Source organism: Anabrus simplex, chromosome 6 (genome assembly GCF_040414725.1).
Source record: "Anabrus simplex isolate iqAnaSimp1 chromosome 6, ASM4041472v1, whole genome shotgun sequence".
Taxonomy (NCBI): Eukaryota; Metazoa; Arthropoda; class Insecta; order Orthoptera; family Tettigoniidae; genus Anabrus; species Anabrus simplex.
The window spans coordinates 313,704,580-313,719,010 of NC_090270.1; the positions used below are offsets into that span (position 1 = coordinate 313,704,580).

At 36.6% G+C, this 14,431-nt stretch overlaps 1 protein-coding gene across 1 annotated transcript in view; it reads right to left on the reverse strand.

Annotated features, from left to right (window-relative positions):
- The window catches only part of LOC136876001 (uncharacterized), a 262,339-nt gene that overhangs the window by 191,785 nt on the left and 56,123 nt on the right, over positions 1 to 14,431 (reverse strand). The window contains exon 6 of the mRNA XM_068228298.1: positions 5,351 to 5,475. Coding sequence (XP_068084399.1) covers positions 5,351 to 5,475 — 125 coding nt within the window. The remainder of the gene's footprint in view (positions 1 to 5,350; positions 5,476 to 14,431) is intronic.

Genomic DNA, 14,431 nt, shown 5'->3' on the forward strand with positions numbered 1-14,431 from the left:
TTTAAAAAGGTGCCAGACGTATGGTTAAAATTAAGCTAAAATATGTTCAGCTCTGCTGTGTGTGTTGCCTTGTGTTAAAATCAAATCATGTTGTCCTATGACGTCCATAAAATTTGAGTGACATTTAGTTCAAAATAGTGGCTCCTTTCCCATTTGTAGCTGTGCAGTGATGTTATATTTATCTGTGGAAGATAAGATTGAGCTATGAGTGATATTTATGTTGGAGGAATGTCTAAGGGTTGTGTGTGCTAATTTGAATATGTACTTACTGTTGTTGGTGTGGCTGAGATGTGTTTGATATGCGAGCTTGTTGTGTACTGCTTCGTGTTCTTCTTGGGCTCATACTAGCTGCTGTGAGGGGAAGGGAAGGAGGGGTAGGGAGAGTTGATGTTGTGGGGGTAGGGGTGGAGCTGGGTGTGTTGTTAGATGTTTTCCTGTGGCGTGTCGCATTCTGTTTATCGATTATCTTAAGGTAAGAGTTTTTTAGGGCAGGGATAACTGTATTGAAGATGATGTTAGTTTTTTCTGTGATTTCATTAATGTTGTAATTTGGATTGGTATACTGATCTAGAGTGATGTAAAATTCTTCTGTTAAGTTGAGCAGGGGGCCTTTGGGGTTTATGTTCAGGATTTGCATATCGTTATCAATGTTTGTGAAACTGTGTTTATAGTCTGCGACATGTTGTCCTATTGAGGAAAAATGATTGTGTTTTACCGCGTTTATGTGTTCATTATATCGGGTTAGGAAGTTTCTACCGGTGCATCCGACATAGCTTGTCTCATAGTTATTGCATTTGATACGCTATACCCCTGAGTAGTTGTATTTGTTGTTGCTGTTGACTGTTCTGACGTTTTGTATGATGTTGGTACTGTTGTGTGAAGTTCTAAATGCTATTCTTAGGTTATGTTTTTTAAAAATGTTAGTTATGGGGTATATGTGTACATTATTGAAAGTGAATAGTGCATACTCTTTCTTGGATTCGTCTGCTTTTGTTAGTTTGGTTTTGGGTTGGGATTTTATTTTGTGAATGATTTTGTTGATCATTTCTTTCTTGTATCCATTGTTTTTAGCTATGTCGTGAATTAGTTGTAATTCTTTGTTTAGATCTTCTTTTGTTAACAGTATATTGAATGCTCTGTGTATCATGCTATAGTAAGCTGCTCTTTTGTGTGTGTTGGGGTGAACGGAATCTATTTTAATTGTATTTGAGGTATGCGTGGGTTTTCTGTATATTCTGTAAGAAAGGTGGTCTTCATGTCTAGTTATCGTTATGTCCAAGTAGTTCAAATTGCGATTGTTTTTGGCTTCCATGGTAAATTTTATATGGGAGTCTATTGTGTTGAGTTTATCTAATATATCAGTTTCATTTGTGGATCTATTGTCGATGATAACGAAAATGTCATCAACAAATCTACACCAAAAAAAGATATTGTCTATTTTATTAATTGATGTGTGCTCTAAATAGTCAATGTAAATTTCGGCGAGTATTCCAGAAGCGGGAGATCCCATCGGTAATCCTTGTTGCAGATAAATAGTATCATGAAATTTAAAGTAGTTGTTACTAATGGCAAAATGAAGTAATTTAATGAACTCTTCTATTTCTAAAGTGCTTAGAGTGCTGTGACTTTTTAGATTAGATTCAATGATTTCTATTGTTCGTTTTGTGGGAATGTTCGGGTACATGTTTATTATATCAAATGATGCAAGATTATGATATGGTTCAATCTTTAATACTTTTGTTCTATTACAAAAATCTATTGAATTCTGTACTGTTTTATTAGCTGAGAATACGTAGTGCTTTTTGAGGAATCTTTGAATAAATTGCGAGAGTTTATACGTTGGGCTTGCTCTTTAGTTAATAATAGGTCTCATTGGTATATGTTCTTTGTGTATTTTGGGATAAGCTTTAGCAGTTGGTATTTGAGGGTTCATTACTATTAGTTTAGAGGATTCTATTTCAGTTAAAAGAAAATGTGTATTTTTTAATAAGGCTTTGAAGTTTCTTTGTATGTTATTAGTCGGATCTTTGCGTTTGATAAGGAAAGTGTTATCTTGAAAACATTCTTTAGTTTTCGATATGTATTGGTCTTTGTCGATAATGACTGTGGTATTGCCTTTGTCGACTTTCGTTATAAGTAAATTATTCTGTTTTATTTTATCTTTGAGTTTGTTTATGTGTGTTTTATTGGCTGAGTTATTGTTTTGGAAGTTACTTTGAATTTTGTCGATATATTGTGGGAGCCTATTTTTAATATCATATCTGACTTCATCTCGTAGCTCGTGTGGGATTTTCTGTATGGCGTTTTCTATTTCAGTGATAGTGGTTGTAATGTTCTGGAAGGTTGATGTGTTACCCCAATTGTGCTTGGGTCCCTTGCTCAAGATAACAGTTTCCATTTCATTGAAAGTCGTATTTGTGAGATTTTTTTATGGGTGGGTGAAATTTGTGTTCAGTGATTTCGTTGGGAAGGGTTGGAGAATTCGTGTTCGGAATTTCGGTTTTTGGGTTTGGTTTGGATGGTTGTTTAAGTGCTTCTAATTTCTTGTTAAGTGTATTCTGTTTGTTAGTGGCTAAGTTTTTTATTTTTTCTGTCGTGATTTACTGAAAATCATCCCAGTAGCTGTGTGGTAACTCATTAGATGCCTTTAAATGTATTCGGTATAGTTCGTTGTTGAGATGTTTTTTACGGTATAAAAACTTTATTTCTTCTTTCAGCCAGATTTTGTTTGTTCTTTTTTGCGTATTACGAGTTTGTATGGTATGCCTGTGTTTATTATTATATTTTCTCAAGAATTTAGGTGTTAAGTCATTTTTTAGACATTTCTTCAAAAAAAGCAATGCTCTTAACCGCATTCATTAGTTTGATCTTTAAGTTTCGGTATCTATATGCGTTCCGTTTTGCCTGGTTGGCTATGGTATCATAATCTATAATCTTAATTTCTGTATTGACGAACTACACAATTAGAAATAGCACACACAACCCTTAGACATTCCTGCAACATACATATCACTCATAGCTCAATCTTATCTTCCACAGATAAATATAACATCACTGCACAGCTACAAATGGGAAAGGAGCCACTACTTTGAACCCAATGTCACTCAAATTTTATGGACGTCACAGGACAACATGATTTGATTTTAACACAAGGCAACACACACAGCAGAGCTGAACATATTTTAGCTTAATTTTAACCATACGTCTGGCACCTTTTTAAAATTGGAAAGTGTTTTACTCTATGTACATGTACAATTTTACAAGCAAACCATATCATTTAAACTCCAGGAACAACAGCTGAGTGTACAACTGTGTAAATAAGACTTGAACACAGGAGTCAGCCAACAAGCAAGACACGAACATTCCTGTACATGAAGTGCTCCCATATATTGTATTCATCTTGTAAATGTATATATAAGTTAGTTTTAAGTGAGATATGTTTTATCAACTAATTTTAAGATCTTAAACATACTATTTTAGACATACAATGCATTGTTGTATATAGTGACATATATGCCAGTTCACGTTATGACATGCCCCATTTGGATGTGACCTAATGTTTATTATCGTATGGCATTCCTTTGACAATACTATCTTAATCATAGCTTCATCACATAGATATGTATGCATGGTTCAGCTGAGGATGACCTTATGTAAAGGGTCGAAACCGGTCCTGTAGCATAATAGGTGCAATAAACAAGTATTGATAGGTGGAAATCCTTTCCTATTTCTAATTGTGTAGTTCGTCAATACGGAAATGAAGATTATAGATTACGAAACTCAATACTGGTATGATGACAGCAGATATCATGTTGCTTTCAAGGAAGGTCTGAGGTTTCACTACCCCATAAAATGACATAATTATGAAACAAGGAGGGTGAAAGATTGAGCCCAAATCAGAAGGCCTATAGCATGAAGGGAAACCTGCATCAATGTGCCGACATGTGGAGCCGTCGCCTGTTAAATCAACTTGAACTTGGCATACCCTGGACAACATATGATATGATGACAAAATATTTAGGCTTAAAACCATTTTGACCACTGTGTTTTAAGAAACTCGAGTGATGCTGATATGAAAGCTCAACACAACACTTGTGTGGCAAATCTCAGAACATTATCGCATTAATGTTATGTTCACAATTGAATGCACAATTTACCAAAGTTCACAAAATTGCATCATTGTGTTTTGGGCTAAGGACCAATCCCATTTCTCACAGGAATTGGAGAAGAATCCACCGAATATTATGATCTGGGCCAGCATAAGTGAGAACTGCATTCCTGGACCCAATTTTTTAATGGTCCTGTTAACAGGCAGTAATACAAACAGATGCTCCAAAAATTGCTCTATCTGCAGCCATCAGAACCTGGAATAGCAGGTAACATAACATAATCCTGTAACAAGATGGAATCCATTTGCATTTTGCTATCAGTGTTAGAGAATGTCTTAATGAATTGTTTTCAGACCAGAGGATTGGCTCCCCCCAACCTGACTTAAGGAGCCCTGACTTGCAAAAATGACTTGCAGGTTCACATTAAGGGGAAAATCAGGCAACAGACCAGTTGAACATCAGACGAACTGCAGGCTGCTGCGAGATTTACCATGAAAGATTTTCTCCACAAAACCTCTTATCGAACATGGCATCGTATTCAGCTGTGTTACGGTAATGGTGGTACTCATATCGATATTTTGGACACATAAAATTGAATACACCTTATAACATAAAACAAATGTTAATTTTTGTTGTCTTTATAAAATGAAATAAAGAAGGGGTGACATGACTTTATAACCCACCCTGAAAATTTGAATTTGTTGCAAGCCATTCCTTTCTTAAAATCAGTGATGAGATATCAGAACATATTTTCTGAATAACTGTCTCTTTAAATGAAAGAAAAAGTGACTAAGCCCACCCATACATTGCCGGCGAGATCAGTTCTCATACAAGTTAACTCTGTAATACGATGTTTTGCTAGTAAACTACTGACACTTGTGAACCGTGAATAGGTCTAAACTCAGCTGTAGTGGGCTGACTGAATATAGATAGATTCGATCTTGTACAAAACAAAGAACTAATAGAAACACCTATAAAAAATACTCGAACTCAATAATTTGGGATTAAAAATGCAAGAAAAGCATGAATGTTGCTGATGCACCATCAGAAATGGGAAAGTATAATTGTCGTATGATGAAGAGAAGCTGTCACATTAAAAAGTAAAGAAGTCACAGTGTAAAAATCGGAAAGGTCAATAAAAGACTCGCAACTGAAACAAATAAAAGGAGTGTGTTAAGAGAGCCATAAAATGGCAGTTTTTACTCTAGGTTGATTACAAAGACTGGAAACTATATACTAACCTGCTGAAGGTGAGGACGAATAGCTCCTCTTTGGTTGCCACCTCGGACTTTTCTATTCTTCCACATGTTTCCATCCCGTCTGTTACCTAGTTTCTGAGCAGTCTCATCAACTGGAATTACATTATCTGTAAACAGAATAGTATGAATCAGTACTACACCAATAGGGGCTCTTTTATATTGCAGCAGCAAAGATTATTTTCCCTCTAATTTGATGGATTTTTAAAATAAGAACTTCTCAATACTGTTGGTGAAATTGTAACATTTTTATATTAGGCAATGACAGCATTGGGTGCCTTACCAAAGAAAGCCATGCACACCTGCTTTCCATGAACAATATTGAAAGAAAGACAATATTTCTATCAGTAAGATTCAATTTCAGTAGCTTTCAGTTCTATAATGCAGTAGTGGACTATTATTTGCAATAAGATATTTCATTCCTTTTCGTTCAATGTCAAGTCTTTCCTTCATCTTTCTGTATTGTCCTGTGTTCGTAGTCTTCTACTACCTACAATCTTGACTTATCAAAAGCCCAAGACTAAAGATCTATACTGAATGTCTTCCTTAATGAAGTCAGGAAGCAATAACAAACTTGTCAGGGACTGAAATGAAATGGATGTAGAAGAACTAGAATTAATGAGGAAAGCACATGTCTGGGAAGACAGCAGTATATTCGCGTATGAGTTTGCACTAATCCTTTGGTGATTTCTTGTTTATCCTTGACTCTCATTTATGTTTCACTACGTACCCTCTTCTCAGTACAAGAGACTGGCAACTTTTAATAAAAAAGCAATACATTCCATAGTCTTTTCTTTTCCTGTTTTACAAGCATGCATTGAATCTTGTGCCACTTACAATTCTATACTTAAGTAGAATCGTACTTCTTTTTTTTTTTTAATATTATAAGATGTTATCTATAAAATATACATTCACTTCTCCCACACACATTGATTCCCAAACGCAGAGATAGACAATACAACCAGAAAAAAAACCTATGATATGCCTACAATAATTTTTGAACATTTTTATAGGTTTGGCATTCACAAAATGAAGTTTTGTAACCTGTCCAAGCAAGTGTCACAAAATTACTTTTATCAATGCTAAGAAAACTGCACTAACTGTTACTGCATATCTATGGTCTTCCTTAAAGCATACGGAGAACTTCGTTAAAATGCTTCAATCTGTAATACGCAATAAAGAATAAGAAATTATTTTTGTAAAGAAAAGAACATTTATCTTGTAACTTGTTTATATGTGTGCAGTAAGAACAATACATAGATTTTATATAAATAAAATTACAAGGGGCAAAGTAGTAGTTGTGTAAAGAAAGAGATGCAAACAATGGCTGTTATTGAAAGAAACAATATCTAAAGCACGAAATAGCTTTGCCAGACGTAAAGAGGTGATAGCAAACATTCAACAGGTAACACTGCAGATCTTCAGCTACTATTGAATAGAGTTGCTTCAGCCAGGGAAACTACAGAACTCAACATTAAGGAGGTAATAATGGATGACTGTACAGAACTATGCTAAGCGTGTAAAAGGAATGCTCCGAGTTGATCAGAAGCTAGGTTGACACTGAATTTATATTTAAATTAATTTTTTTATTAATACAACTTCCCCCATGAGGAGGCTGCCACAAGGACAAAGTATATCAACTACACAGTATTTTGTCTTCTAAGTTTGCTAATATGCCAGATAGAAATACCCATCACAAGGCTCAGGAATAAGTTTGGAACAAATCTGGAATGTGGCATGATGTATGGTTCTTCAAATGTTATATAAATCGTTGCGGAGTATGGTTACTGATCCTCATATTGCGGCGATAGCGATGTCGTGAAGTCTTGTCCGGTTGAAACCGAGAGAATCCCATAGCTGTACAAGAAATTTTAGGGATTGTGCCTCAGGCTTCGATCATGAGTCCATGGAAGGAAATATTGTCTAGGTGATATAAGTCCTTATAGTAGTTTACGGTTGGCTGGTAAACTGACTTCTTCTCAGCATCCACCTCTTCAGCCTGGCCAACGTGTGACTCAAAGCGTATTGTAGGATCTAATTACAGTATTAGGACAACTTTGACAGACTTCCCTGTGGCAGTTAATGGCCAACACTGTGTTTTGTGCTCAGAGATTCAAACTCAGTGCTTGGCAGATTTGTTAAGAAGGATTCTCCAGGGTCCTCTGACCCATTATTTTTTATTTATGCAAGTCTGAACCTTCTTTTGATTTTGAGGAGCTGATCAATTCTTCCTTCGTTTTTAATTTGGAAAAGGGTTTCACAATTGTAAGTGGCTACTGGGACAGGGACAGTTTTATACAGTTGGATCTTAGTGTGTATTTACAGGCATTTCTCACTATATGTTGAACAGGTTAGAAATTGGGCTTTTTCCATTTTATTACTATTTACCCATGTTTCATTCTCGTTTAAGTTGTGTTGAAGTTCAGTTTTCTTGAAAGATATTTGTAATCCTCTTTTTAGGGCGACTTTTTGGAGACTCGTGATATGAGCACGATTGTGCCTGACCGGTTCAGTCCGCTACGGTAATGGAGTAGTCCACATAGTCAGCATCTCTATGCCAAATACCAGGTGGCGGTAACTAATTCGGTTCCCCGAAGGGACCAACGGCTTTGGGCGGATGAGCTCTTTTAAGGGGGGTGATGGTCCCCATGGTGGAGGAAATGCCACTGAAATCCATTATGCAGTGCCTGTACTCCATGTTAGGAGCGACTGCAACAGGCATTTGTACTCCAGTAGGAGTGGCCTAGTACAATTTGCCTTTCTGAATAACATTCTGAATTATAATTCGAGGATTTGTCCTCTTCTCAAGGTGACACCTTAGATGGGTTTCAATTACTTGACACATGCGGGAAATCTGGTCCTGACAGCCCCTCTGTGGCCTGAAACCACACTGGTTTTTATCCAACCTACTCTCCACCATCGATCACAGCATCCTCTCCAAAATGCCTGTGAACATCTTGCCTGATACAGTAACTAATGAAATATCTCAGGAGTTGTTGCAATTCATTTGCCTATAGATACTATGGCCGTCTGATGAGAAGTAGCGAGGATTCAAGGTAAGAGGTGCAAGGGGTAAGCATGGCTGCCACGCATGCACCTATCTTAGGTCTCAAGGCATGACAATAAACATATGTTCTGTCCGCAGTGACTCTAGTGAATGGAGGTGCTGTCGTGAAGTTTCAAAGTGGTAGTGCAATTGTTACACACTTAGTGTATGTATGGCATACGGAACAGTTTGATAATGAATACGCATTGCTTCAGAGAGCTCGCATTTTCTGTCATGACTGATGTTTCTAGCTAAGAGTGTAGTATCCGTTACTCGTGCCCTTACCTACAAGCTGCCACGACTTCTCGTCAGATACAGATAGTAAGTGCAATTACTGCTTTTGTTCATTTAGAAAGTACCTTACTCACATTCCATGCCAGTCTTATTACTCTATGAAGCCATTTCATCATTGCCTTCCAACTACTTTTCACCACTTTAGGACTAATTTTATCTATTCATGCTGCTTTATGATAATGTAGTTTATTTGACCAAACCTTCAGTTTCCTCAAGAGTAATTCTGTTGCTGTCCTTGTTCTCCTGTCTGTATTTTTCTTCAATTTCACATATGGTAAATTAATGTTACAAAGTCTTTACTTTCTTTCTGTACTTCTGTACTGGCAATCTTATACTTGATAGTTTTTTTTTTTTCCTTTTTTTTTTCGTGTGGCCTTTGGAGAGGCCTAGTGCAGGTCTTTTGATATGACGCCCGTAAGCGACATGCACATCCCGATGAGGATGAAATGATGACGAAGACGGCACGTACACCCAGTCCCCGTGCCAGGGGAATTAAACAATTATGGTTAAAATTCCCGACCCTGCTGGGAATCAAACCCGGGACCCCAGTGACCAAAGGCCAGCACGCTAACCATTTAGCCATGGAGACTGTTCATCATTTGTTATGGACAATATAATGAAGAACGTCAAGGAGAAGTTAGGTGAACTGAATGCAGTGGGCTTTGCTGATGATAACATGATTTGGGGTGAAACAGAAGAGCAGAAGAGGAAGTACAGACCAGACTCAACATATGGAAATCCCAGTTCCAGGAATATAACCTCAACATCAGCAAGACCAAGACAGTGGTGATGGCAGTCATTGCATGAACTAGATTCTAAATTGATGTCCATTCACTATCTTTATACGGGATGATCCATATACACCTTTACAATTTTTATGACATAGCAAATGTGGCAATCTGTTCTGAATTACAGAATAAGTGTGGGAGATTCCTCAGAGCTATTATTTATGTGTTTCCCTGACATAGTTTATCACAGCGTCACAAGATGGCAACATTGTCCCCTCTCGTACCTTTGGCCTTTCTACCTCCTTGATTTTAGGTATCTTAATGATATTTTTCTTTGAACATTGAGGTAAAGTAAAAATGGAGTCAGAAACATAATGCAGGCCTTCTTACTATTATTTATTTATTATTTACATATTTTACGCCCACACTGGAGCACTTAAATCAATACATTTGAGTTAATTTCTTCTTTTTCTTCTCCCAGAACTTTCTCATCCTCTCCGAACTGGAAGCCCTTTGTGTGTCCGATATAGTATATTGTTCCCGTTCAACTGTTTTCAGTTTGAGACTTCTGCTTTTGTTCTTCAAAATCCTCTTCTCTTTTTTGTCTTTGATTTGTTGCCGAGTTACACCCAATTCTTCCAAATCATCCTAAATTTCTTTGAACCAATTATTATTGATTTTATTTTTCAAAAAGTAATCAAATAGTTGTTTCAATATCCTGGTGTCTGGTAATCTTGATATGTGACAGAAAAAGGAAATTTTTCTTTTATGCATCGTAGATATTACTGATTCACATTCACGATAGACAATGTTGTTAGGCAACAATCTCCACTGTCCATCAACTTGGTGTTTTTAATAAATAATTGTTCTAAGAATTCTTGCATCGGTTTTCTGTAATTTGTCTGTTGTAGATTTTACATTTAATTTGAATAAAGTTTCACTAGCATATGTTGCCTCTGGTTTAACCATGGAATTATAGTATTTCAGCTTAGCGTTTATGGAAAGAGATTTTTTTTTTATAGGTTGGCCAGGTAAGTCTTCGTGCTTGTTTAAATTTAGTTGTTCTGTGTTCTATTGCTTCTTTTTCATTTGTGTTCCATGTTATTATTTCCCCAAGTTATTTGAATTTCTGAACAATTTTAATCTCTTTATTACTGTTCAGTTGAATAACTGGTAAATCAACTTTTAAAGCTGGCATCATTTCTGTTTTTTCAAATGAAATTTGTAATCCCATTTTTTTTTTGCTATAATTTCTAGTTGTTCAATTTGAAATTTAGCCTCTTCTATTGTATTTGCAAGTAATGCCAAATCGTCCGCAAAAGCAAGGCAGTTGAGTTTAATATTTCTACCAATCTTGATATGTAGTTGGTTGGCATTTCTTGTTCCATTCACACATAACCTTCTCCAATGCACAATTATAACAATGGTGAAAGTCCGTCTCCTTGTCGAAGTCTAGTTCTTATAGTGAATGATTCTGATAATACACCTCTAAATTTAATTTTTGGGCCTTCTTACTATCTATACTAATATTATAAAGAGGAAAAATTTGTTTGTAACTAATAGGCTCAAAAACTACTGAACCGATTTTGAAAATTACTTCACCTGTAGAAAGCTAGAAAGCTACATTGTGAGTGAGTAACATGGGCTGTATTTTATTTTCAAAACAATTCGAGGTGGGGGGCACGGGGGAAGATATAAAAATAATAGGCTAATATAGGCAAAATATTGAATTTGTCGTATAAGGACGAGACAAAGCTCAATTTAATCCTTTTGACGCAAAGAACAAAACTCGGTAAGCCCTACGGGCCCTAAAACCAACCGTTACGGAGATACTGGCACCACACTACCTCTGCTCTAGGAATCGGATAAAGAAATGAACTGCCATAACCATGGCAACGTCAGCTTCAGGATTCTACAGCAGCGAAATTATCTACAATAAATCACGAAAACTTAACATGTTACAGACATGAAAATTGATATTTGGAATCCCCTTTAAAAATAAAAGAACACAAATATTCGTTTTCACAAAATCCACTTAAGGGGGATGCAGAGAATCTCCAACAGTCAGGTGCACAGGATAATGCTTGTCTGATTCTGCCGCTAGGCATGCGTGGAGTGTAGCCGAGTTAGTGTTGTATATTGCCCCACAGTTCTGCCTGTGGTTCCATTGCGGTCACAACTCTTGCGACATCAAAAGCTTGCTTGTGTTGTTAAACTTTACTAATGACGGCTAGTTTGCCACAGTCCCACGCACCGCAGACACTAGTTTCGGTCCTGTTAGTGCAGTCGAATGATCAGTAGTATTATTCAGACACTTAACGCTTTTTAGTAGAAGTTGGATATGTATATCACCCAACTGTATGATGAATAGTAGCAGAACATATTCATTTATGAATTAGGGCAAAGTAGGTAGCCTATTATGCAACACATTCTTGTTTATGATAAAACTAGATATCGGGGTTTGTACGTATCTATTATTCTTAGCAATTGATCTGCAGCTATTCCCTTAAATTATATTTTGTCCTCCAATCTACTGTGCTCCCAGAGGATTTTTGGAAAGTAATGACAGTTGAAGGAGAGGACATAAAAATGGTGACATTTGACGCTGATATTATTTTAGCTCATTTTGCAGAAGGTCTCGATAATGTGCTGAATTGCATATACGCAGTCTTGGAGGAGTAGTGCAGATGAAAATAAATAAATCCAAAACAAAATATTGGTATACGGTCGAACAAAGTCAGGCGATGCATGTAAGTTTTCTTTCTTCTCAGTTCGTAGAATGCAAGATAGACATGTATGGAAAGTGTATAACATAGTTAAAAATAAGAACATTTTATGAATACGAGAATTACATATTTTGTCCCGGAAGAAAATCCTCAGATTGTATGAAAACACTTGTGAAAATTCTTAGAGTCAACACTAAATTTTTATTATTTCTGTTGCTGCATTACTGCCTTCCCTTAAAAACGACCGTAAACCCTTTTGTGCTGCAGTGGAGATTTTACGTGTTACTTGTAGTTTTTTAAGTGAATCATAGAATACAAGTTATATTTCCTTCAAATTAAATCAGTTATGGTGACAGTCAATTTATACGTGTGTGTCAATATTAAAGTCGAATGCTGAGGATGTTTAACTTTTTAGAGTGAAATTAGTTAAAAGTCACTTGAAGTGATGCTGTGATATTTCGCTATCCTTGAGCGCTGACATAATGTGCCTTGTTCTATTTACTATACAGAGGGTGTGTGTGTGTGTGTGTGTGTATGTATGTGTGTGTGTGTGAAAAGAAGTGAGGAAGGAGTTAAATTATGTATATGAGTATATATATATCGCAAAAAAATGAGGATGTTACAGACTTTAAAATTCGTACTTGGAATCTCTTTAAAAATGAACACACTCTTTTTGGAAAATCCACTTAAGGGGGTGAAAATAAAAAAGCGTGCGAATTTTTAAAAGTGAGTATCTTCTTCTATCGCTTTACCCACACCTGTGAAGTTGTGGCTACGAACTGTGTCGCACATGACGATTTGACCCTGTTTTATGGCTGGATGCCCTTCCTGATGGCAACCGTATGTGTAGGGATGTAATCAATAACTCTATGCTAATATTGTAAAGAGGAAAAATGTGCATATTTGTTTGTAATGGATATACTCAAAAACTACTGAATCGATTTAAAAAATTACTTCACCTATAAGAGCTACATTGCGAGTGAGTAACATGGCTGTATTTTATTTTCAAAACAATTCGAGGAGGGGAGGAGGCGACGACGGAAGATATAAAAATATTAAAATAATAGGCTAATATAAGCGAAATCGAATTTGTCGTACAAGGACGAGACAAAGCTCATTTTAAGCCACTTGACGCAAAGAAGAAAACTTGGTAAAACCTTCGGCCCGAAGACCATGTTTTTAAAGCCCTAAAACCAACCGTTATGGAGATATTGGAACCACAATCTCCCTGCTCCAGGAATCAGATAAAGAAACGAACGGCCGTAACCATAGCAACGTCAGCTCCAGGATTCTACAGCAGCTAGATCATGCATGTAAGTTTAGGCGTAGCTGCCAACCAAAATTGATACACGTATGACTTACTATCTGAAAAAAACAAACTGTTGTGTAAGATGCTCTTGGCACTCCTTTGGGCGTGGATGGAAAGGGAATGAAGTATAAAAAGAATAGCCCCAGAGAACTCCTTAGTATAGCGACCAGTGGTTGCCGACGGACCTCCGTTTTTACGTATTGGCTTAGGTTTCAGCATTTTGCAGAGTATAGTTTAAACTATTTTCTATCAAATAAAGGAGTTGTAGGATCACTGATGTTATTAGTGCCGATATTTTGGTCCATTTTTACGATCATTGCAACCATGAAAACCTATATACCGTACACAATTGTCAAGATGGTGTGCCCATGACTTGAAAAAATTTCTCAATATTTATACTCAGATACATTATATGATGTGCAACATGAGAATTATAATTCTCGATAATTATAGCAGTTTCTTTTATGCATTGCGCATTTCCTTGATCATTTGTAATAGTTACGAAATGTCGGATCAAACAAATACATTCAATAATATTTATATTTGTGGTACTATCTAGCGGAAGTATACTTACACTAAACCTGCAGCTTTGTGAAGGGAGCAGATATATCTAGGTGGGAATGAAGGAAAAACATGGTAGCAAAAGATCTTAGAGGTCGATGAGGCCCCATGAAGAAAAGAAGAAGAAGATACACTATAATTCCAAACATGACAAATAATTCCTACGTACTTAAGTAAATACACCAGAGATATAAATATCTAATGAAGTCAGTCACCCCGATAGTATGAGTAACTAAAGCCAGTTTCTGATAACCCGTACGAAGAACGGGTACTTCTGCTAGTATTATAATATTTATAATACACTGACTGAGCAAATGTCATGGGATAGCAGAGCACTGATGCGCAAGTGTGTTGTCTGCGCACCACACGCCCCCTGTGCCAGCGGCAGTTGTATACGAGACC